This window comes from Antedon bifida, chromosome 6 (assembly GCF_963402885.1).
Source record: "Antedon bifida chromosome 6, ecAntBifi1.1, whole genome shotgun sequence".
NCBI classification, from domain to species: Eukaryota; Metazoa; Echinodermata; class Crinoidea; order Comatulida; family Antedonidae; genus Antedon; species Antedon bifida.
In genome coordinates this window covers 26906729-26931429 of record NC_136231.1, presented here as the reverse complement: position 1 = coordinate 26931429, position 24701 = coordinate 26906729, and the positions used below count along the sequence as shown (strand labels likewise).

The following is a 24701-nucleotide window of genomic DNA, read 5'->3' as shown; positions in this document are numbered from 1 at the left end:
CCCTGCCACAGCCTTTTGGGGTCGTTTCCAGCACATCACCAGATGCATTGATGTTGTCGCCTCATGATGTGTGGTGGAAAGGGGGACGTATAATTCTGTGAACCCCAAACACAGTGGCCGCATGCCTTTAACTCTATTCCACCGACCAGCGTGGGAATCGAACCCACGACATACGTGTTGTTAACACGACGCTCAGGCGACTGAGCTAACTGATCATATTGGTTTGAACAACGTTAATATGATATATATGACGTAATGATGAATTACGTAATACACGTATAAATAGACTATTATCAGCTGTTCAGTCATGTACTACTTTGTGGCCTAACGGGTAATGCTCAGGTTTGGGTCCTCCTAAATCTAGTAGATTGGGTTCGAACCTCTACGGATATTTTTTTTTTTTTTTTTTTTGAATTGATTTTTTGATTATGAAAGAGAGATATTTTGAGGGTTGTAAATGTCAGGCCTGACCTTTTTTAAAATCAGAAACAAAGTTGCATGGCATTATTTTCCATTAAATAGACTGCCATAAAACCTCGAAAAGAAGCCCATGTGCTCCTTCATTTTTAGTACTCGTGGGTGGGCTTCTTTTCCACATGAAGTTCTTCTCGAGATTACTTTTGCAAACTAAAAGAGAGGAGCTGCTAGGTTCCCGCTCGGAAAATGTTATATTTTACATGATTTGACAATCTTCTAATGTAAATTGGATTAACAACATCAAAATTGTAAACATTGACTCTGCTAAAGGGAACACAAAGGATATTATATTGTTTGAAGGTTTGCATGGCGAAATCAAATGTTGATATATACACCACTATATATAATAAACATTTAGTGACTTTATTTCTGTTATATCGCTGTGCTCCACTGGCCAAATCAACAGTTCTTTTCAGAACTATCGTGGTGTATCGGAGGAGGAGAGAGTTCATTGTGTGTACTGTGTGTGTTTTGTGATTGGACGACAGAGGGCGGATGTTTTGTGCGTCAAAAACAAAACAGTTGGTCTTCTTCATTCCAGAAAAAATGAGCGGGAGGTTTGATGTTTAAAATTCAATGATTTTCGATCCAAAAAATATAGGCCTAAGACAGATTATTGATTGTAAGTAGTACCAATAAATAACCTACTACTATACTAGGCCTACTAGAAAAATAGTTAGTAGAAGTAGGCTGGCCTGAGCTCTGTGTGCCTATAGATATGCTAGGTCCTTAGCTAGCCTAGCCTCCTCTAGTCTAGGCCTAGGCCTAGGCCTAGTCTTAATAATACTTAACAGGCCAGTCAGTATTAGCCTAGGCCTAGATAGTAGGCTAGGTACTAGGCCTTCTAGGCTAGCTAGCTAGAGAGGCGCCCTACCTAGGCTAGGCCTAGCTAGCTTACTCGTGCCTAATTATTGAGAGGGTACATGGATGGCCCAGCCAGGCCTAGCCTAGGCCCTAATATATAATTTATCAGTGGTGATCTGTACAGTGTAAACTGTAATAGGAAGATATAAGGCAAGCCTAGCCTAGTAGTAGGCTAGCCTCTAGGCCTAGGCTAACTAATCACTTGTTATAAATTATCTATCTTGACTATTCAAACCTTTTTTTTTAGTTAAAGATGTTTCCAAAGAAGTCTGCTAATAATAATGCTGTTATCAAGTTGAAAACTGGTCTTGTTAAAAAGGATATCACATTCCCAGTTACTAATAAATATCTGTGGTAAGACTTTCATTTGTCTTATTCTGTCTAATTTCATCAGTGTAAAATTATTATGTAATGTATCTATTTCTGCCATAACTAAGTATAGTAAGTTACCTTAAATTGAAGACATTTTGTCGAGTATGTTTCATATCTTTTATGTTCTTTTTTTATTGAATAAATACCGATTAAGAATGAACAATATTCCCCAAACCACCAAAATTGTTGAGTCCAGTTTTATCAAAAATAGACTGTTATTATAAATTCTTTTTTCCTAGGAATCCTACACCACAAGGCTCAACCATTCCATTACATTTTGCACAATATAGGTAAGTAGCATAGCTAACTATTTGTGTCTTACTACTTGCCTAGTTTTGCATACTTTTGTTTGCAAACACTCCGAGTTTGTCACTGGTGATGTGTTGGTTACTGTAGGCTGTCCATCTGAGAGAGACACACATGACTAGATAAATAGAGTAAACAATATCATTCTAGGATGGACAGCCTCCTGTAAACACAATATTCTCCTAACAGTAAAAAACGTTTGCCAACGATAGTTTGCTAAAGTGCTTCAGTATAACAAATGATGTACTTAATTGTCCTGAAAACATGAAAAATAAATATGAACAAAACTGATTATTTTTATTTCAGAAATCCACAAATACAACTGACAGAAAGGGCTGTGTTGCTGGCTAACCGACATGCACTTCAAAGCAAGAATAAGTTGTATCATTGTTTTCTCATCGGTCATTGTTTACTCAATTCAGGTAATGTAATTGAACAAATCGGTTACTTACTTACTGAAAATTACACTTTTGAAACAGTGGCAAACTTCTTAAATGAAGGTGCATCCAGAGTAAGTAAAATAAAAGTTACGGAAAAAAAGTTATTTAACAATAGGCCTATTTACAAGGAAACTTAAACTAAATTATGTAAAAAATATAAAAATAACATTAACAAAAGTAATACAGGATTTAAAAAACAAAGAACTAATCATTTTCATTGTTGATTTCCCTTTGCTTTTTCCATGCCCGTTTAGTGAAACCTTTACAAACAATGTAGTGTTCTTTTGCAGTACACCATATATATTTAGTTCTGAAAAGAACTATTGAGTTCCTCAACGTCTCAGTCAATTTACTTTTATCATCCTTAGGAGTAATTGTAATGAGTGTGAGTGGTCTATTTTGTGCCTAGCTTACCTGGATAAACTGACATTGGCCTATTCTATCCGAGAAGAGAGCTACAACACGAATATATAAAACATTTATGAAACACCCCTTTGTAGTACATAGTACATTCCATGAATCCTGCCCTGTGGAAACATCCCAACACACCACAATCATCATTATAAATGATTTCATTCATATCTCAATATCTTGTCAGCCATCAAATGCTTCCAGTCAACATGCATTCACACTTACTCTATTTCTGTCGACAGATGATGAAGGCATAACATTGATAATTGATAGATTTGATCCTGGTAGCAAATTACCTGGTAGAAATGACTTTGTTCCTACAACACTACTCCCAGGTGACTTTGCTGTACCTCTTACAATCGCCCAAAATAGCTCCGACTATTTTCCTACTCATTCACAACAGGACATAACTCACAGTGCAAAGGTAATTAATAATGATAATGCGCAATTTATATAGCACAAAAATTAAAATACAGGGTGTCTCAATCAACAGAAAATGTAAAAAGCATAAAATTAATGAAAGTGCAAATTAAAAGGTAGCATTTGATTGAAATTTATTAACCAATTTGATAAATTTAGTGACAATGTGGAAAATACAGTATAGTGAAAATATACTCAACAAACAAATCGTTATTTGGTTTCCGAAAATTGTCTATTCATTGGCTAAAATATTTCATTTAAGAGAGATTATTTGCATATGATTTATTTTTTATATTAAAGGCCAGGTGCGGGCAAAAAATTTCTATTGATCATACATTCCAATAATTATCGATCTATAGTTTCCCCTATGTCTCATAATTTTTGGGATTTTAATTGTGTTACACGAGCTTGTTGAAAATAAGCACTTTCTTATCAGTGGGGGGATAGTTCAAATTACACAGTAAAATCTCTATTCTTTTGTACACAAATTTTGTAAATAGAGAGACATTTTAAAAAGCTATGAAAAATAAACGGTGTGGTAAAAAATGTTATCAGATGACTAAATATAGGTAATATAACTTGAATTTTACATTTCTGGTATTTTTATTCAACTTCAGATTTTTATTTTCATGCTATAGCAAAAATTATCCACCGTATATCCACCATCTTTTTTCACCTTCTAGGGAGTCACCAGACATGTTATTACATTAGGTTAACTACCTAACTACTGAAAAAAAGTCTTCCTGGTTTTTATGGAAGAATTTCGCCAAATTTTGTATTTGGCCATATTAAGGGAAATTCATGTTATTTATTTGATTTCTGTTACAAATATTTGATTTATGTACAATTAACCAAATATTATATTTAAAATTCATGCCTGTACCTGAGCTTTAAACCACTTTTTCTTCCAGTTGATTGAGCATTTAATTTGCAGTAAGGAGAAGCTTGCAATTGGAATGTTACTCCCATTGAGGGCGCACTGTACATGTTATGACCACCACGATCATGTCACCATAGCAATAACGTTAAACTGTGTAACTGTTAAAAATGCCTTTGAACTGATTGCGGTAGCACCTGTGCCAATCCTCCCAACAGCACTAGCTCGTAATCTGTCTGGCCCGTTGAGTTTGAGCGAAATACAGAAAACACACAAAATGGGGTAAGTAACAATCAGGAACTACCAGAAACTTGAATCAGATTTTTCTTTTTTTCCAAATTTTTTCTTGCTACTATTCTATATGCATTCCGTAATTGAGAAAACCAAAGACTTTGGGGTCAGTCCATGTGTGATGGTTTACTTTAGCCATCAAACACAAATTCTGATCCTGTTCTTTTAAACTTTTTTTTTTCAATAGTAAAATTCCAGTATTTTGAGATTTAATATCAATGTATATCAGCACATCTAGAGTCCTGTCATAATAATCTATACATATTTGTTTTTGTTTGTTGTTAGTTATATGACCATGGATCAAACCAGGAAGCTGTTATTGTTGATTGAATCGGATCCCAAGATCGCTACTCTACCAATCGTAGGCCTGTAAGTCAATTTAATTATCAGTCAACATCAAAACCAGACTTTTCTTGAGGTCCAAAAGGTCCCAAATCCAGGTGTACCGCATCAACAAACATTGTTTTGCATATCATTAAATGATGAAAGAGTTGTTATATACTGTTTTTGCTGTGTTTTCCACTGACTTGATACACTATTTATACATTATTATATTAGGTGGCTGAGTGGGTTGCTCTCAGTGTACAGTCCACATGCTTGGGCAGCCTGCCTTAGGTTTATGTACCATAACAGCATACAACAAAGGTATGACCTTGGAATCTTTTACATGTTTTTTAGCCTAGCAATGTAGTTCTTATGATATTAAGCTCTATTCTAATTGTTTTTCTCAATACTACTGACTAACATCCTAATAAAATTACAATTTTGCTGACATGAACAAAACAAAAGTTAAATATATAATTTCTTTGTTCATATTTCATGTTTCCTCCCAGTGTTTGTATGGAGCACAAACTCAATGTAATTTTTAGTTGCGTGGACACGACTCTATAGTTCACTATGTCGGTCGGTCGGTCTGTCTGTCGGTCCGGTATCACTATGCGTTTTATCGCTTTCTGACCTTATCTTGATATCAGTTTAATCTAGCTAAGTCAATTTTTCACAGTATATTCCTTATGGCCAGGGATCGATGTGGTTATGTTTTCACGGTGCGCAATAAAAAATTACGCGGTCTACGCACGATTTAACGAAATCACGTTTGTAATCATATCTTCACAACCATGAATCACAATTAAATAAAATTTGGTACTCATAAATTTCAGGGCATAAATCATCATATGGCAATACAATTACGTGCGTAGCGCATGTAACGCATGCGTACGCGCGCTTAACATTTTCAAAATTTATTTTCGATGAAATAAGAGTACATTTCAGGCAATTTTAAGCGTTTACAAAATTGCCATGAGTGCGCAGATTTTTGCGTGCGCACTGCGCATTAAATGTTATTGCGCACTCTTTTTGCCCGATTTCTGTTTTCTTGACTTACTTTTTAACTAGAAATTATGTTATACGAGCACGTCAAAAGTGACAGGCTACGCACGTGTAAATTAAAAAAATATAAATGTTTTTAAACATTTCAACATTTTTAAACATGTTCAGTAATTTCGGTCAGTATAGTTCACTATGTCGGTCGGTCTGTCTGTCGGTCCGGTATCACTATGCATTGTAGCACGCGACTTAATGGCTGTTGGCCTTGTTGTTTAAACATTGTTATTGTCTAATGATCTATTTTTAGAGTACTCTCTGAGTCCGGATGTTTTCTTGTCGTTCTCTACACTCCAACTTCTTCGCAACCTCTTTTCTATCAATGTCGACCTCTAGAAGAAGATGTCTCATTTTTGCTTTATGAATGTAAAGAACATTTACACTGTATGAAGGTAAGAGTAACTAATTAAACTTGCCATTTAAATGGTCATACTTCAATTTCTTTAAAAGTATATATAATAATTTCTCATGCTTTTGCCAATAAAAAGGTAACAATTTAATTTGTTATAGAATTCAAAGAAGTCCCCAGTACTTCTAGAACTGAGTCCTGCTAAAGATGGACCACAGCAGGCCACATTCCTTGAATCTATGCACAAGCACAAACCACAAAGGTATTTCAACCACTTTAAAGCTTCATCATAATTTAAGTAATAAGTGTTACTTTAGTTTTCTCTTATAAACCATAATTTTGTATTATCACAAACTTGTGTAAAAACAACCAATGTTTATTGAACAAGTTGTACTGTACATCAGTCTACATAAAGTTTATATATATATATATATCAAAATCATTTACTTATTTTTTTTTCGTTTAATTTTTAATAGAAATAAATAATTATATATTGTAAAATTAGTATTGAATATACAAATACGTTTTTAGACATTCTAGAAAGACTTCTGTATCCAGATCATCCACCGCCAGATCATTATCAACAGGTGAAATTGAGGAACCAAAACCACTGCCAAGTCCCAAGCCTCTGCTTCATCAGGTAAGTTTATCTTGGCCCCAAATACCTTATCAAATGTTCATGGCAGTAAAACAAAGATGAAAACTATAGTCCACATCTTTGATGATTGTTTTATGTAATTACAGAATGCAAGCCTGAAGCCCTCAGTTCCTGAGTTATCTGTACTTTTTGATGAATCTATGCCAAATAATCCTCCAGTACAGCTGCATCAACCTATGCCTAATAATCCTTCAATACAGCTACATCAAGTAAGGCCAAGTGTTCCTCCAGTACAGCTGCATCAGTCTACGCCAAGTGTTCCTCATATGCAGCTAAATCAATCTCTGCCAAATAATCCTCCAATACAGCTACATCAAGTTAGGCCAAGTGTTTCTCATATGCAGCTAAATCAATCTCTGCCAAATAATCCTCCAATACAGCTACATCAAGTTAGGCCAAGTGTTTCTCATATGCAGCTAAATCAATCTCTCCCAAATAATCCTCCAATACAGCTACATCAAGTTAGGCCAAGTGTTTCTCATATGCAGCTAAATCAATCTCTCCCAAATAATCCTCCAATACAGCTGCATCAAGTTAGGACAAGTGTTCCTCCAGTACAGCTAAATCAATCTCTGCCAAATAATCTTCCAATACAGCTAAATCAATCTCTGCCAAGTGTTCCTCCAACACAGCAACATCAAGCAAGGCCAAATATTGCTCCAACACAGCTACATCAATCTACCTCTGCAAGAAGTTTCAACCATCCCCATTCTTACATGCAGCAACATCAACCACTACAAATGTTACAAAGTCCTGTCTTCCATGGACATCATTCCTACCAAAGTGGGCAGCATTGTCAACCACATATTCCTCCTCCAATTTCTGGAAGAACTATGCAAAATACTGCAACCTCTCAACCTCTGGTGTATGTAAGAGAAGTGATAAACATGCACACTCCTCTTGGTACTCCACCAGTACGAGAACAGTCCTCAAAAAGCATTGATGTGAATAGAGGTGGAATAATGCTCAATAGTGGTCCTCAAGTGACAGTTCCAACTGTTCCAAGAGGGTTACCAAACACAGGTGATGAAACTCTTCTATTGGATGGGAGAAGTATGCAAAATACTGCAACCTCTCAACCTCTGGTGTATGTAAGAGAAGTGATAAACATGCACACTCCTCTTGGTACTCCACCAGTACGAGGACAGTCCTCAAAAAGCATTGATGTGAATAGAGGTGGAATAATGATCAATCCTCAAGTTACAGTTCCAACTGTTCCAAGAGGGTTACCAAACACAGGTGATGAAACTCTTCTATTGGATGGGAGAAGTATGCAAAATACTGGTGCTCATAGGATACCTTCTGGAAGAGAAATTCCAATCACTGACACTCCACATCATCCTGTAATGGATATGAAATCAGGTAGGATGATGTTGGGAAGGACATCATCACATCCAGTTCATCAGTGCCATGAATCACCTGTCATGTATACTGGTGCTCCTTTCATAACATCGCATGATCATGTACATAGTAGACCAGATCCAAGGAGAATGTCTGAGCAGAATTCTCACAAGACATCTTCTACAGAACATCGGAAAATGAGTGCACCTACAGCGATCCAATGCCCTAGCTCAAATCAAGAAAGCATGTTTCATACGAATCCCGCTGAATCAACTGTATCTAAAAATACAATGCACTATGATAGACCTTGTGTTACTGAAAGCAATGTGACAGATAGACGATATAGTACAGGTATGCATACAGTAAATTCTACTGACCTTTCTACACCAAGTTTGGGAACGCATCATGACAGCCATTTACTTGGCTATACTCAAATGTCAGAACATCATAGAGAGGTTCAACATTCTAATCCTTCATCAGATCAGATAAGTGACGCCAGAAACTATTCCTCGATTCAGGGAATGGGAAATGATGGAGCTTGTAGGCCCGGACACACTATTCAACAGTTGGATAGTCAGGCAGCTTACAGACCTGGACCTGATGAACACACTATTCAACAGTTGAAAAGACAAGAACAGCTGATCAAAGATCTTCAAGCTCAAGTAAGTAAATTATAATTGACAGCACAAACTATAAAATGCAATTCACAAATATGTATTTATCATTTCAAATGTTTAGCAATTCTAAAAGATGACAATTTATAAATGGGTTTGTTAAATTAATATTTATTTTGTATTATTGTTCTCAGGTTCAAAGTTTATTATTAGCTCAAGCCTCTAAAATCCCAACACCGCTCACACCCCCAGCAACACCAGTTCAACCACTGCAGACATCACATCCTGATAGATCTTCTTCATCTAACAAGAAACAAATGTGTACCACTTCCGTAAACACTGGGGCTAGCCTTTGCTGGTCGAATGAAGGCAATGGCCCAGGAAGAGGAAATCATCTGGATGAATGTAACAGCGCATTTACTTCAGAATGTCAGAAAGAAAGAAGTAGAAGTTTAGAAAGTTCTCCCAGCTGTCAGAAAATCAAAGAAAATCCTGTCAACCGTGCAAGAGATGTTGTAAGTAATGAAGAGGATCTATCTGCAAGAGAAAGCACAGCCACAAACCTGGATGACACTCTACCTGACCCTCAGATTCAGAATGACACAAGAAGTCTAGCATCTTCAGTTGTTGCTGTTGATCTTCAGAGTTTTTGTAGCAGTACGGTTGAACAAGTTAAATCTCCAAAAAGGTACACTCTGTCATCCTCTTTTAACTAGCATTGTTCATTGATCTTACAAACTATTTTAAAAGTGTTATTCAATATTGAATGAAATAAAACAGTTGTAAGAAAAGAAATTCATCTTGGTTAAGAAACCAAAGGTAAACTTTTAAAATTGTTTAAAGCTCTGTCTACACTATCAAACTGTATGTGACAAAAAGTGTGATGTGCCCAAATATGGTAGTGATGTGATGTCATCGTGTTCATATATGGGCCCATTACATTTTGTTGTCGCATAAAGTTTGATAGTGTAGATAGAGCTTTAGAGTTTATCAGAAGTACTTTTGTTGCTGTGTATTCTAGCAGTCTAATGCAACTTGACTCATATACAAATGGTACTAAATTATTTATTTTTGCAAATTTGTTATTGTAGAGAAACTGTATTTGTTAATGACAGTATTGTGAGTCCTGTACTTGGTGAAAGTGCCAGTATGCTCGTGCGGAAACCAGATGCCTTCATTGAGGGCAGCATATTACATCAAGCAGATAGTTTACTTTACAAAGATGAGGCTAAATTCTATGACAACTTGCTGGTGAGTTTTTTTTTGCAATAATACCGTTTTTAAAGATATTAAAATGTATGTATTACAAATATGTTATTGGTTATATATATAAACAAAAAATAGTGTTTATACAATACAGTAATTGTAAAATACTTATAATTGTTTTGTTCTTTTTATGAGTGTTTTTGACAATTGTTTTTGAATATTGTACAACCACATTTTGTAAACATAGTATTAATTTTTAAATAATATTTAATTATTTCTATGGCAATAAATAAACAATAATATTCAAAGCTACAGATTGTCACTGAATTGACCAGGAGCCTGCAGTACAATTATTAAAATGTCACTTGATATTGTTACTTTTTTGACATTGTTGGTTTTTTGTCAGGGAAAAGTCAAACAGATGCTGAAAGGAAGTGAAGACACAGTCACATCAAAGAATAAACCAATACAGGAAGATAGAGAGTTGAAGAAGGAAGATAGAGAGTTGAAGAAACAAGATAGAGAGTTGAAGAAACAAGATAGAGAGTTGAAGAAGGAAGATAGAGAGTTGAAGAAGGAAGATAGAGAGTTGAAGAAGGAAGATAGTGACAGTGATGAAGATGATACAAATGATGAGGATGATGATACGGAGGAAGAAGAGGCGGCTGACGATGAGATGATGTTTGGTTCTACTGGGTATGTTCTTTTTTTTTCATTTTATGAATGGTGAATATTAAGAAAATAAATTTCCAGAAAGTTAATCGGCATAAAAATGTATTTACCTGCTAAAACTGTATGTAAACAAAAATTGTCTGAAAGTCAGTTTTTGGTTAAATTTAACTGTTTTTTTTTTGTATTTTTTAATGAGTGAAATCAAAATTTGAAATCAATTGTTTTTTTTTGTTTTTTGTTTTTTTTTTTGGAACAATTGGATAATGTTAGTAAAACTACAAAATGGTGTGAATACATCTTTATTTAGGTAGACAATACCTCTTTAAGATTTTTACTTACAGCTCATTATGTCGGTCGGTTGGTAAACACTAACTTGAGCACGCGACTGCAGCCATGTATATGACACTAAATCCTCTTCTAATTTTGTTTATTTTAGACAAAGCATGTGTTTATCAACAGTCTTTCCAAAGATAATTGATGTTTCTATGGTGAACTACTCAATGGACAGTAGCAACCTTAGCATGGAAGCAAACGCAATAGCTATGAAGTACCTGAGTGATCAACAACTTACTACCTTATCTGAAGCATTCCAGAGCTCTAACAACCAGCTCTCAAAGACAACAATGCTTAATAAGCTATCTGAGAAAAGTGCTGTTGATATCAGCACTGCGGGTGCGGTCAACTGGTCATTTGCAAGCAAGAAATACATGGAAAAATATGGACTACTCGACACATCTATGAATCTTAATAATAAGACAGATAAGAAAGGAAAAAAGAAGATAAAAAAGAAACTGAAGGAAAAGAAAGTTGAGAAGAGGAAGCGAGTTGAAACAAGCGAAGATGATTATTCAATTATTGGACAACAAGAGAGTATGGTTGAACCATTTCCACAAATCAATGACACTAAAGGAGAAGAAATCACAGGCACGCCTAAACCTATACTTGTGTTTGGTAATAGAAAAAAAGATTTAAGAGATGCAAAGAACATTTCATGGAATATTGGGAATGTAAACTCACCAAGAACACCGCTTCAAACTATTACAAATAAAGCTGAACAAGGTATACAGCATAGGGGTACACAAGGTATCCAATCTGATAGTGCGGCTGTTAGTAACATACTAGACGTTAATCGCTTAAAACAACTGCCAAAACTACTTTAGTGAAAGTAAACGTATAATAGTACTAATTAAATTAATAATTAACTTCTGAGTTTCTAGTTTATGTACCGTAGCAAACTGAAAAAAATGTAATGAACATTTTTTGATAATATAAATTGTCTTATTTGGTGACATGTTAAATATAAATGTTTTTTTTATAAAGAATTCAAATAATTAAAGTCGCCATTAGTAGACTTAGTGTGTGTTATTGATGTGCTCATTTGCTGTCTATTACTGAAATATTTACTCTTGAAGATTTCGTTCAGTTTCTTTATTCATTTCATGGGAAAGTTTCTCCTGGATAGAGTAAAGGAGGGTTCTACTCTACTATCCTGGACGCATTATTTTTTTTGCTATCCAATTAAGACAGAAATCATGAATAATTCATTAGAATAATTATGACATAATATGGGACATTATAGAGGCGCTATATAAGCATGCAGAGCAAAGCCATATATATGGCTCTGATGCAGAGAGATTAAATAATTTGTGAAACAGCGTTTGCCAACCGAAATGTTTGGTCTAGTGGTAAAGGCTTTAGCCTATATTACGTTGGAGCCCTCGGTTCGAGGTCCTTCAAGAACATGTTTTTAGTTGAGAGAGTTTATTTAGAGGGTTAGGTTTAGTATATTTAGGCAGTAGATCAGCTATCTTGTAATTCTTTATAATAGAAAATAATTAAGGTAATGAATTATTCATGATTTCTGCCTTACTTGGATAGGAAAAAAAATAATGCATCCTGGACGTCGTGAAGTCTTCATAAAAATATGCTTTGAAAGTTTTAGATGCACTTTCAATATATTTTTTAGTAACTGCTCTTGTTATATTGATAGTATAAAAATGTATGAGTGTTTACTTGTGTGTCAATGAAAAGCATGAATGCAAAAATAAACAATAATTCAGATATCCAAACATTATTATTTTTTTATTATTCACTTTAATTAAACATTATTGACTAGTAATACTATGCCCAGCATAATATATCGCAATCATAGGTGATTAAGTACGAATTAGTATGTCTCTTTAAATTAATGTTTAAGCCTACGATTACCATAGGCCTTACGTAAAGTTACAATCTTTGGCGCTATTTAAAGCGACCATACTTTGATGGAATCGATCTGCATGGCTGCATCTTCACCATTGTTAGTATCAGGGTTCCAAGTTTTATACCACTTGTCTTTAGCATCCCAGAAGTCCTTTACTGCAGTCGGAGAGTTGTTTTTCCATGGTTTAGGATAACCGCCGTTCGTAAAATCGTCACTGAAAAAAACTGTGCTTCCAACAGCTACGTTCAAAACGATATAGAACTAGAAAATAGAATAAAATTGCATTACATGTTTGAAACTACAAAAGACTCAACATACCTTCATGAATGTAGCCATATTCTATGTCCGGCTGGTAAGAAAGACGCATCTCATGAACAATAATATTAATTATCATTTACCAAATTTGTTTCACGATTTCTTCGTTGCAGCCTTTGTTCATATTCAGGCACTTTTTACTGAAACTATCGCCAAAAAGGGCGTGTCTCTCCAACGTTGTTAAAAGGTTTTAATTCGTATAATCAAAATAATTTAAACAAAATTAAACACTATTCACACCATGTAATGTTGACCTACCTCTTGGTCAAAGGGAGCCATTTTATTATTACTGTTTGCCCATGGGTTTTCAATGTTTGGTGCCTGTTTGGCAAATTCTCCAAACTCCCAGAATCCGCCCTTGCCAGGGTCAACATTCAATACAAGATCATCATCAACGTACAATCTGTTAAAATAAAATGTTAAATTTGTTTCAATCAGTACAGGTAAAGAAGAACTAGTAGTACCTGAATTCTTATCATCTTTTAATTTCAGTTTCTTAGAACCAGTTGGGCCTATTTTTTTTTTTAATTGAACAACTGGTGAGTATAGAACAGAAATCCTTAATAATTTCTTTAATTCAAAAGGTAGACTTATTACTTGATTGTTTTAAAATTACAACATACTTAATGCTTTGGTCTGTCCATTCCAAGCCATACTTATGGAACTCTGATCTGAAAGTGTCATCATTCCTATATACATAAAAAGAACACAAATACAAATATCGAAGTTTATTAATGTTTCAATACAAAATGTCAAAAGAAAAAGTAAACATAACACAAAACAATATTCAATTCGAAATAGAAAATAGAAACTACTTATGTCGGTGGGCCAAAATTGACCATTTAAATAATCAAAAACGATAACTACCAAAAGATCTAATGCTAAACGAACTACAGTATTTAGTTTAATGAGAGAAGAGTACGTCTCTGTGTTGCATTGGTTCATTAATTTAAAGATGTGCATAATGTTGACAAAAGCATATTAGAACAAAAGGTATAGACTTACTTTGTTGCGTGAGTGCGTCGCCATTCGTTGTAAGGCCAGAATGGACCCCAGTGAAGAGTTGAATCTATCTGATTAACACCTACATCGTTTCCGTTTGAATCCTTTAAATCTAAGTTTCCTGAAAAAAAAAATGCTTACGTCTCTGTAACCATGGTTTTGCTGCTCCATGTTTTAACTGCAGTCTTGTTAGGGGGTCAAGCTTAAAGTGTCTTACTTATTTGACCTCCTTTCACACTTCTTTGTTGTACAAGTTTCTCTATATATTTTGTTTAAATTAGTTTGATTACCTTAATGTTTCACATAACTTGTATTATTTTTGAAGTGTGAAAAATTGAATAAAAGAAAGAAAGAAAAGAAAGAAAGAATGTAGAAGATACTGGTAACAATCACATGTAATTTTTCATAATAATTTAGACATTTAGAAAAATGTATTACTTCAACTTCTGGATCATTTTAAGACCCTTTACAACCGAAAAGAAGAAAAGAGTGTCAGTTCTAAGTTAATAAAGTGCCAATTCTGTACAAAAACAAGAAGCGAAACATTACATTCGAGCATTTGGCGTATAACCTCAATTAAAGGAAAATTGATCTATATAATTATACTAACATAGACCATTCGTTAGCAGAAGATTCTATTCTTTACTAACCTCTACTCTCCATAATATCAATCTCTCCTGACGCAGGCCATCCACCATATGAGTTATGCTTTGGAAGCAACCAAATTGCTAAAAAAAAACATGATACACTACTAAGTTAATTATTTTTATTTAAGCACATTTTACTTCTCTACTGTTTCCTTTCACGTGTACAAGAACGTTAAGCTTTTGTCAGCGTCGTACACAGCTGATAGACAGAAAATGGCTTTACTTACCTGGCCATAACCAATCACCAGTAGGCAACTTAGCCTCGATTTCAACTTTTCCATACTTGAAACTAAATGAATTGACAGTTCTTAGACGAGCTGATTGGATTGGGTTTATGTAGTTGGTGGCGCTACCTCCACGCTCACAACCATAGTAACTGTTACCGGTACACAAATCAGCAGGAGATTCACCTACACAACAACATAATAAGAAAATAAAAAAGAATTCAATTCAATTCAATTCAATTCAATTTATTTTCATAAGAAACATCATTGTGAAATAATATTACAGTGTGTTTATTTTTTATAAGAACCATTTGTTATGTTGCGATTGGTGGCGTTCTCGTGTTCCCATGCTTTGATAATTAAATTTAATAGAAATAATAGGCTACACTTAAACCGATGTAGGCTTACTTACCCCAAAGATCTAAAGTCCCACTTGAAAGAAAATTTTCGTTATACTTGTCGGAAGTCAGTGTCTGAAATTCAATTAAAAGGTACACATTTAAACAACAAATTGTAGGCATAGTCTGATGGGATATGGCTTGCTTACACTTTGATATTATCTTTGTCGAACTGAAGGAAAAAATGTTCTGGGAAAAAAGTATTGTGACGGCCAATATCGGCGTTTTGAAACGTTGTCAATATACATCTGCCGCGAAAAAATGATTCTGAAGTCTGTAAAAAAAACTTTAAAGCTACCTTATTACACGTATTATTTAAAATTTTGCTCTTTTTTGGTGTAAAAACACCGTAAAAAAATTCAAAATAAGATATTAATGATAACAATATTTACCGGTTTAATGTACAACTTGCTCTCCTTTGTGTAACTATTCGATCGATTGTTGGTATAGTACTGAAACTCCCAATTCTAAAAGAAAAAAAAGATTTCTGATAAATAGGTTTAATATGATGAAAACAGTATAATAATATTGAAAATAATTAGCAATTGGATTTATCTTGTCTGTTTCTCAAAACGTACCGTAACTAAAAATATAACATAAAATAATTAATTTGTTCAAACTTACTCCACCACCACCGGCTGTAATTTCGTGTTCCCAAACACTGAAGTTAAAGGTATCGAAATTGTCTTCGAAAATTAGAGTTTCCCCTACAGATCAAATCAATTTATAATATTGTTAATTAATGCATAGCAAAACCAATTTTATTTAATAATTTAACAAAACATTTTTTTCTAAAATTATTTTTTCCTGAAAATTAAATTAAATGTAAACTTACCTGTAACAACAGATAGGAAACAGATGAAAGTTGCTAACTTAGCCAGCATCTTGAGTTAGTTCAGGTACTTAGCAAAACACAGCTTGTTTGATGAATTCTGCTGGTCTACATCAGCACTTATATAAGCCACAGCTCATGAGCGCATCTCGTGCTCTATCACGTGTTTACTTCTAAGATATAACATTAAACAAAGAAACATTATTACATTTTATTTATCAGTTGAATTTGATGGGAAATTAGCCACATGCAACATTTTGAAATGATAACTTATTATCTGTTGATACAGTTATTATATAATCTATTATTGAGGTTTATTGTCCTAATCTTCATCGTTTTACATCCGTTGTTTGTTTTACAACATATTGCTTGAAAGTATAGAAATCCCATGAAATTAATAAAGCTATATATTTTGGGGAGGTTTTTTGTTTTAACAATCTAGGCCTACATTTAGGTCTATTGAATATGAATGTGAAAGACTGAAGAAACGAAGAAAATTATATAATGTAAACAATTATTTTAATTTAGTTATGTATTGCTTGATTATGCAGACAATTGACATAAGTTACAGTATTTCATTTATTATAATTTCACACCTTTTATTTTGATACATAAAGATGTTTTAATCTTCAACAAGGCCAACAGCCATAAGTCGCGTGCTAAAACGCATAGTGATACCAGACCGACCGACCGACCGACCGACATAGTGAACTATAGAGTCGCGTCCACGCGACTAAAAATATGTTATAGGGTATGTTATAGGGACTAGACACGACTGGAAAAGCTATAGTACAATTACACATTTGCTTTATATGAATATATAGTGAAAAGAGGTGAGAAAAAAAGAAAATTACAAAAACCTCGAATAACGAAAGGCTTTGCTGCAATAGCCAAGTACAGCAGGCCTAAATAAAAAAAAAAAATATTCGACCAATTTTCATTCATTCATTCGATTCCGTGGAATTATGGATCGCCAAGTGGTCGCTCGTCAATTAGTTTATATATTATATGTGTAGGTTGTCCAATCAAAAGTTTTTATTCTATCAAAACAACAACAGCAACATATGTGACGTGAAAGAATGTTCCAAATAGCCTTTAAAAATAACCAAGTAGGCCTACAGCAGGCGTAAATAAAAAATAGCATTCGAACAATTTTCATTCATTCAATCCATTCCGTGGAATGATGGATCGCCAAGTGTTCGCTCTTCTATTGGTTTACTATGTGTAGGTTGTCCAATCAAAAGTTTTTATTCTATCAAACAATGTTAGAACATGTTAAAAGATTGTTTTCTTTAAATTCATAAGAACAAATTCTATAAAAAAAAAAACACAACAAAAACACTAGGAGAAGATTTAAAATATATAATTGTGATGAAAGGGTGTTCTGCTTTCAACAACATGCAATAGACGCATGCTAATATCGTGATTGGAACTGAACAACATAATGTGACGTCACTGGAAGAATGTTCCATATGTTAACATGATATCATACAGAACTAACACAAAACATGAGATTGCATATTTTTCTAGTTTAATCTACAGTTATCATTATGTAACCAATAGGTTGCCACAAATGCTGTTGATTGGTACAAGGATGATGACAGTGATGATGATGTAAATGGCCGTGCGAACAATTATTTAGAACGCCACCAATCTCAATATATCAAATAATCAACAATCGTTATGCTCTTGTCGTTGTGATGTTACACGTAAAAATGCAATGCAATTCGTTGAATATATAATAGTTTTTAGAAAATAGAACAAGGTATCGCACAGCGTAAACACATATACCGTACATGCTGTATTATTACGATTTGATCGATCGGTTTTACTTACTTAGGAAACTTACTTACTTAGACTGCAATTCATATAATGTCTTAAATCAAAATTATGATTATAAGGCTTAGAAAGTAGACATGTCTGCATGACACTATTGGTTCAAAACTTCCACAATTTGAGAGAAAGAAACCTCATCTCTCATTTCATGAGATTATTTGTATTTACTTTTTTGTGTAATGATATTATCTTTGGCATAATGGAAACATTCTTGTCGGTTGTTCTCCATGTTTTAATCACGTGGATAGCATGCTCCTGTTGCATGTTTTAGAAACAAAAGTACTGTTATCAATATACAATTATTCACTTGTTTATATTTAGCTATCTTCATTTTCTACTCTTACTCTCTCCACCCTCTATTCACCATCATGTTGACTCTTTTGCTATTTCTTTTATCCCAATCAGGGAGCTCATGTCTACGTTATATATTCTTACTTATCTCCAATTATGGGTGTACCATAAACTGACTTTCAGTTAGTTTGTGGCACACGGCATAGTTCTGTCAGATCTCACTTGCACTCTGTAATTTCGTTCTAGTTGGTTTACTTTATCGTTTTGATTTAGCTTTTATTTTGCTTATTTCATTTATACCTTCATTCAGATCCAGTCACTGATACCTACAGTGTCATTTTCAGTATTCGCCTTTTGCTTTCATCATTCTCTGTTTTTGTTTTCCTCATCGACTCAGCCCATCCTTACAACCCAATTCGACACGTTTAGCACAATGCAGTATGTGTACATGGCCTGTTCATTAATTAATGTAAGATTATAGTTATGAGAAATAAATACTCCATAATATGTCTTAAGCTTTGAATGGAGGGAGTGTGAAAAAGTTAACAAGTACATTTTTTACTGCTGGTATCACTCGATAAATAGAGAATAAGACACAGAAATCCAATTTTAATGTCACGTTTTGTCTTTAAACACGGAGTCTCAAAACATAATAATAGTTTAGAGTTAATGTGTACTTGATACATTATATTATAGGAGTGCGCTATTATATTAATATAGATAGAGTAATAACTATAGATAGATGTTATAATAACCTTAATTAACATATGGATTTTCATAATTAAATTAGCAATCTGATAAGCTGCTTGGTACTCAAACAAGAGTTCTTTATAGATAAGATATATTTTATTGAATTAGCATTTGTTGACATTATAATCTTTCAAATATTCCAACACGTGAATAGCATGCACCTATTCCATGTTTTAGAAACAACATTTACATTTTGATGTTTTAGAAACAGCATTTACATTTGAATGTTTTAGAAACAGCATTTAAATTTGGATGTTTTAGAAACAGCATTTACATTTACATGTTTTAGAAACAGCATTTACATTTGAATGTTTTAGAAACAGCATTTACATTTGAATGTTTTAGAAACAGCATTTAAATTTGGATGTTTTAGAAAGAGCATTTACATTTGCATGTTTTAGAAACAACATTTACATTTGGATGTTTTAGAAACAGCATTTACATTTACATGTTTTAGAAACAGCATTTACATTTGAATGTTTTAGAAACAACATGTACCTATTGCATGTTTTAGAAACAGCATGTACATATTGCATTTTTATAGAAATAGCATTTACATTTGGATGTTTTAGAAACAACATGTACCTATTGCATGTTTTAGAAACAGCATGTACATATTGCATTTTTTTAGAAATAGCATTTACATTTGGATGTTTTAAAAACAACGTTAGAATCAACACTACAGTATTTAGCATTTTTCTTGTTTTTATTAGTAGGCATCATTAATATTTTAATAGACAACCTTCACTGCACTGTCGTTATAGTCATTGTTAACATCTAAATGTCCATTTTTTCTTTTATGGTCATTTTAGCCGATTATCGCATATATCTATCATCGACAAATACAAGTATAGGTAGATTATTGTTGTACGTGTTGGGAAACGTTTCCAGATGACGAAATCATAATTATTACCATATCAAAGAACTCCATTGTTTAAATAGCTTATCATTATATTACTGATAAATTGATTATTAAAATCCATATGTTAATTTGGGTTATTATAATACTTCCTACTGTAGGCATTATTTTTTTTCCTATCCAATTAAGACAGACATCATGAATTATTCATTAGAATAATTATGACATAATATGGGACATTATAGAGGGCGCTATATAAGCATGCAGAGCAGAGCCATATAATGGCTCTGATGCAGAGAGATTAAATAATTTGTGAAACAGCGTTTGCAAACCGAAATGTTTGGTCTAGTGGTAAAGCCTATAATACGCTGGAGCCCTCGGTTCGAGGTCTTTCAAGAACATGTTTTTAGTTGAGAGAGTTTATTTAGAGGGTTAGGTTTAGTATATTTAGGCAGTAGATCAGCTATCTTGCAATTCTTTATAATAGAAAATAATTAAGGTAATGAATTATTCATGATTTCTGCCTTACTTGGATAGGAAAAAAATAATGCATCCTGGACGTCGTGAAGTCTTCATAAAAATATGCTTTGAAAGTTTTAGATGCACTTTCAATATATTTTTTAGTAACTGCTTTTCTTATATTGATAGTATAAAAATGTAGGAGGAGTGTTTACTTGTGTGTCAATGAAAAGCATGAATGCAAAAATAAACAATAATTCAGATATCCAAATATTATTTGTTTTTATTATTCACTTCAAATAAACATAAATGACTAGTAATACTATGCCCAGCATAATATATCGCAATCATAGGTGATTAAGTACGAATTAGTATGTCTCTTTAAATTAATGTTTAAGCCTACGATTACCATTGGCCTTACGTAAAGTTACAATCTTTGGCGCTATTTAAAGCGACCATACTTTGATGGAATCGATCTGCATGGCTGCCTCTTCACCTTTCCAAGTTTTATACCAGTTGTCTTTAGCATCCCAGAAGTCCTTTGCTGCAGTCGGAGAGTTGTTGTTCCATGGTTTAGGATAACCGCCGTTCGTAAAACTATCACTGAAATAACTTGTGCCTCCAACAGCTACGTTCAAAACGATATAGAACTACAAAATAGAATAAAATTGCATTACATGTTTGAAACTACAAGAGACTCAACATACCTTCATGAGTGTAGCCATATTCTATGTCCGGCTGGTAAGAAAGATGCATCTCATGAACAATAATATTGATTATCATTTACCAAAATTTTTTCACGATTTCTTCGTTGCAGCCTTTGTTCATATTCAGGCACTTTTTACTGACACTATCGCCAAAAAGGGCGTGTCTCTCCAACGTTGTTAAAAGGTTTTAATTCTTATAATCAAAATAATTTAAACAAAATTAAACACTATTTACACCATGTAATGTTGACCTACCTCTTGGTCAAAGGGAGCCATTTTATTATTACTGTTTGCCCATGGGTTTTCAATGTTTGGTGCCTGTTTGGCAAATTCTCCAAACTCCCAGAATCCGCCCTTGCCAGGGTCAACATTCAATATAAGAACATCATCAACGTACAATCTGTTAAAATAAAATGTTACATTTGTTACAGGTAAAGAAGAACTAGTAGTACCTGAATTCTTATCATCTTTTAATTTCATTTTCTTAGAACCAGTTGGGCCTATTTTTTTTTTAATTGAACAATTGGTGAGTATAGAACAGAAATCCGTAATCCTTAATTCAAAAGGTAGACTTATTACGGATTGTATACTTGATTGTTTTAAAATGAGAACATACTTAATGCTTTGGTCTGTCCATTCCAAGCCATACTTATGGAACTCTGATCTGAAAGTGTCATCATTCCTATATACACAAAAGGAATACATGAACATATTATCAAAGCTTATTAATGTTTCAATAAAAAGTTTCAAAAGAAAATTAATGTTTTTTTCCACACATATTCAAATGTTATGATACAATGAGGATTATAGTGGGAAAAGTATCCGAAAACGTGAAAAATATAGTGTAGAAACATAAAACAATATTCAATTCGAAATAGAAAATAGAAACTACTTATGTCGGTGAAATAGAAACTACTTATTTCGGTGAAATAGAAACTACTTATGTCGGTGAAATAGAAACTACTTATTTCGGTGAAATAGAAACTACTTAAGTCCGTTGGCCAAAATTTGCCTTTTTAATAATCGAAAAGAACTCACGCTAAACAAACTGTTTAGTTTCATGAGAGAAGAGGGCGTCTTTGTTACATTGGTATGGTAATTTCTCTAAAGTTTTGCCTAATGCTGACAAACGCCTAGTAAAGCAAAACATATATAGACTTACTTTGTTGCGTGAGTGCGTGGCCATTCGTTGTAAGGCCAGAATGGACCCCAGTGAAGAGTTGAACCCATCTGATTAACACCTACATCGTTTCCGTTTGAATCCTTTAAGTCTAAGTTTCCTGAAAAAATAAGCTTACGTCACTGTAACAAGTGTGTTGTTGCTCCCTGTTTTAACGTAGAAGATGCTTGTAACACTAATCACATGTAAGTTTACATATTAGTTTAGGAATTTATAAATGTGTTAATTTAACTTCAAAACAATGCTAAGACCTTCACAACGGAAAGAAGAAAGGGTGCCTGCAGTCCTAAGTCAATGGATGTGCAGCCCTACGTTATTAAAGGTTCCAATCCCACTTTAATAGAGGTGTTATTCGGACACAGTCTCAATTGAAGGATAATCGATCTATCTATACTTAGACTAACATAAAACATTCGTTTTTTAGCAGAAGATGCAATTCTGCCGTAATCACACTACTAATCTCCTATTACGTACTGTATTCTTTACTAACCTCTACTCTCCATAATATCAATCTCTCCTGACGCAGGCCATCCACCATAGGAGTTATGCTTTGGAAGCAACCAAATTGCTAAAAAAAATATACTACTAGGTCATTTTTCATTTAAGCACATTTTAATTAATAATATTAATTATAATTATCAATTAATACTGTTTTTAAAAAGAGTCCGCGTCGTACAGAGATAGACAGAAAATGTCCTTACTTACCTGGCCATAACCAATCACCAGTAGGCAACTTAGCCTCGATTTCAACTTTTCCATACTTGAAACTAAATGAATTGACAGTTCTTAGACGAGCTGACTGGATTGGGTTGATGTAGTTGGTGGCGCTACCTCCACGCTGACAGCCATAGTAACTGTTACCGGTACACATATCAGCAGGAGATGCACCTACACAACATAAAAAGACACAGTAATCATAAATAAATACAATCAGGTGAATTACATGTAAACAGAAGAACAGTTTGTAATTCACTCGTGTGCACCTAATGCTTTATTAAATTAATAGGCCTACACTTAAATTGTTCCTCACTGCCCATCAATGTAGCCTACTTACCCCAAAGATCTAAAGTCCCACTTGAAAGAAAATTTTCGTTATACTTATCGGAAGTCAGTGTCTGAAATTCAATTAAAGGTACACATTATAAACAACGAAATAATTGTAGGCATAATCCAGTCTGATGACGTGATGACATGTTAATATTTTTATTGTCGGAAGGAAAAAATGGTCTGAAAAAAGTATTGTGACGGCCAATATTGGCATTGTGAAACATTTTCAATACACATTTGCCGCAAAAAAAATAATTCTGTAACAAACACTTTAAAGCTAACTTATTACATGTATTATTCTAACTTTTGTGTTTTTTCCGTTAATCAAAATAAGATATTAATGATAACAATATTTACCGGTTTGATGTACAAAATGTCGTTTTTTACGTAACTATTCGATCGATTGTTAGTATAGTACTGAAACTCCCAATTCTAAAAGAAAAAAACAATTCTGATAAATAGGTTTAATATGATGAAAACAGTATAATAATATTGAAAATAATTAGCAATTGGATTTATCTTGTCTGTTTCTCAAAACGTACCGTAACTAAAAATATAAAATAATTAATTTGTTCAAACTTACTCCACCACCACCGGCTGTAATTTCGTGTTCCCAAACATCCAAGTTAAAGGTATCGAAAGTGTCTTCGAAAATTAGAGTTTCCCCTATAGATGTAAAAAAAATCAATTCATACTATTGTTAATTAATGCATAACAAACAAATTTTATTTAATAATTTAACAAAACAAATTTTTTTCTTAAATTATTTTTTGCTGAAAATTAAATTAGATGTAAACTTACCTGTAACAACAGATAGGAAACAGATGAAAGTTGCTAACTTAGCCAGCATCTCGAGTTAGTTCAGGTACTTAGCAAAACACAGCTTGTTTGATGAATTCTGCTGGTCTACATCAGCACTTATATAAGCCACAGCTCATGAGCGTACCGCGTGCTCTATCACGTGTTTATTTCTAAGATATAACACTATACAAAGACAATTTGTTACATTTTATTTATCAGTTGAATTTGATGGGAAATTAGCCACATGCAAAATATTGAAATGATAACTTATTATCTGTTTATACAGTTATTATATAATCTATTATTGAGGTTTAGTGTCCTAATCTTCACCGTTTTACATCCGTTGTTTACCATATTGCTTGAAAGTATAGACATCCCATGAAATTAATAAAGATATATATCTTGGGGAGGTTTTTTGCTTTAACAATCTAGGCCTACATTTAGGTCTATTGAATATGAATGTGAAAGA

The 24701-nt window shown here is 33.5% G+C and overlaps 3 protein-coding genes across 3 annotated transcripts; 1 reads left to right on the top strand and 2 right to left on the bottom strand.

Moving 5' to 3' along the window:
• Nucleotides 1–997: 997 nt before the first annotated feature.
• LOC144844490 (uncharacterized) lies at nucleotides 998–12234 on the top strand. The gene is made up of 17 exons (XM_078701427.1): nucleotides 998–1099; nucleotides 1589–1695; nucleotides 1953–2003; nucleotides 2326–2441; nucleotides 3113–3294; nucleotides 4202–4449; nucleotides 4744–4827; nucleotides 5017–5103; nucleotides 6092–6233; nucleotides 6352–6452; nucleotides 6722–6830; nucleotides 6935–8851; nucleotides 8998–9491; nucleotides 9895–10054; nucleotides 10416–10531; nucleotides 10616–10705; nucleotides 11118–12234. The coding sequence occupies exons 2-17, from the start codon at nucleotides 1595–1597 to the stop codon at nucleotides 11839–11841; spliced, it is 4722 nt and encodes a 1573-aa protein (XP_078557553.1). The 5' UTR covers nucleotides 998–1099; nucleotides 1589–1594; the 3' UTR covers nucleotides 11842–12234.
• A 692-nt stretch (nucleotides 12235–12926) lies between these two features.
• Nucleotides 12927–16354, bottom strand: LOC144845761 (beta-1,3-glucan-binding protein-like). Its single transcript, XM_078703192.1, has 10 exons — nucleotides 16306–16354; nucleotides 16095–16177; nucleotides 15863–15937; nucleotides 15485–15545; nucleotides 15076–15258; nucleotides 14852–14929; nucleotides 14205–14322; nucleotides 13823–13888; nucleotides 13458–13602; nucleotides 12927–13145 (listed from the first exon to the last, which is right to left on the bottom strand). The coding sequence occupies exons 1-10, from the start codon at nucleotides 16352–16354 to the stop codon at nucleotides 12927–12929; spliced, it is 1077 nt and encodes a 358-aa protein (XP_078559318.1).
• Nucleotides 16355–20855: 4501 nt separating this feature from the next.
• Nucleotides 20856–24281, bottom strand: LOC144845760 (beta-1,3-glucan-binding protein-like). Its single transcript, XM_078703191.1, has 10 exons — nucleotides 24233–24281; nucleotides 24015–24097; nucleotides 23789–23863; nucleotides 23439–23499; nucleotides 23090–23272; nucleotides 22875–22952; nucleotides 22367–22484; nucleotides 21821–21886; nucleotides 21460–21604; nucleotides 20856–21147 (listed from the first exon to the last, which is right to left on the bottom strand). Exons 1-10 carry the CDS (start codon nucleotides 24279–24281, stop codon nucleotides 20944–20946), a joined length of 1062 nt encoding a protein of 353 aa, XP_078559317.1. The 3' UTR covers nucleotides 20856–20943.
• Nucleotides 24282–24701: the final 420 nt, after the last annotated feature.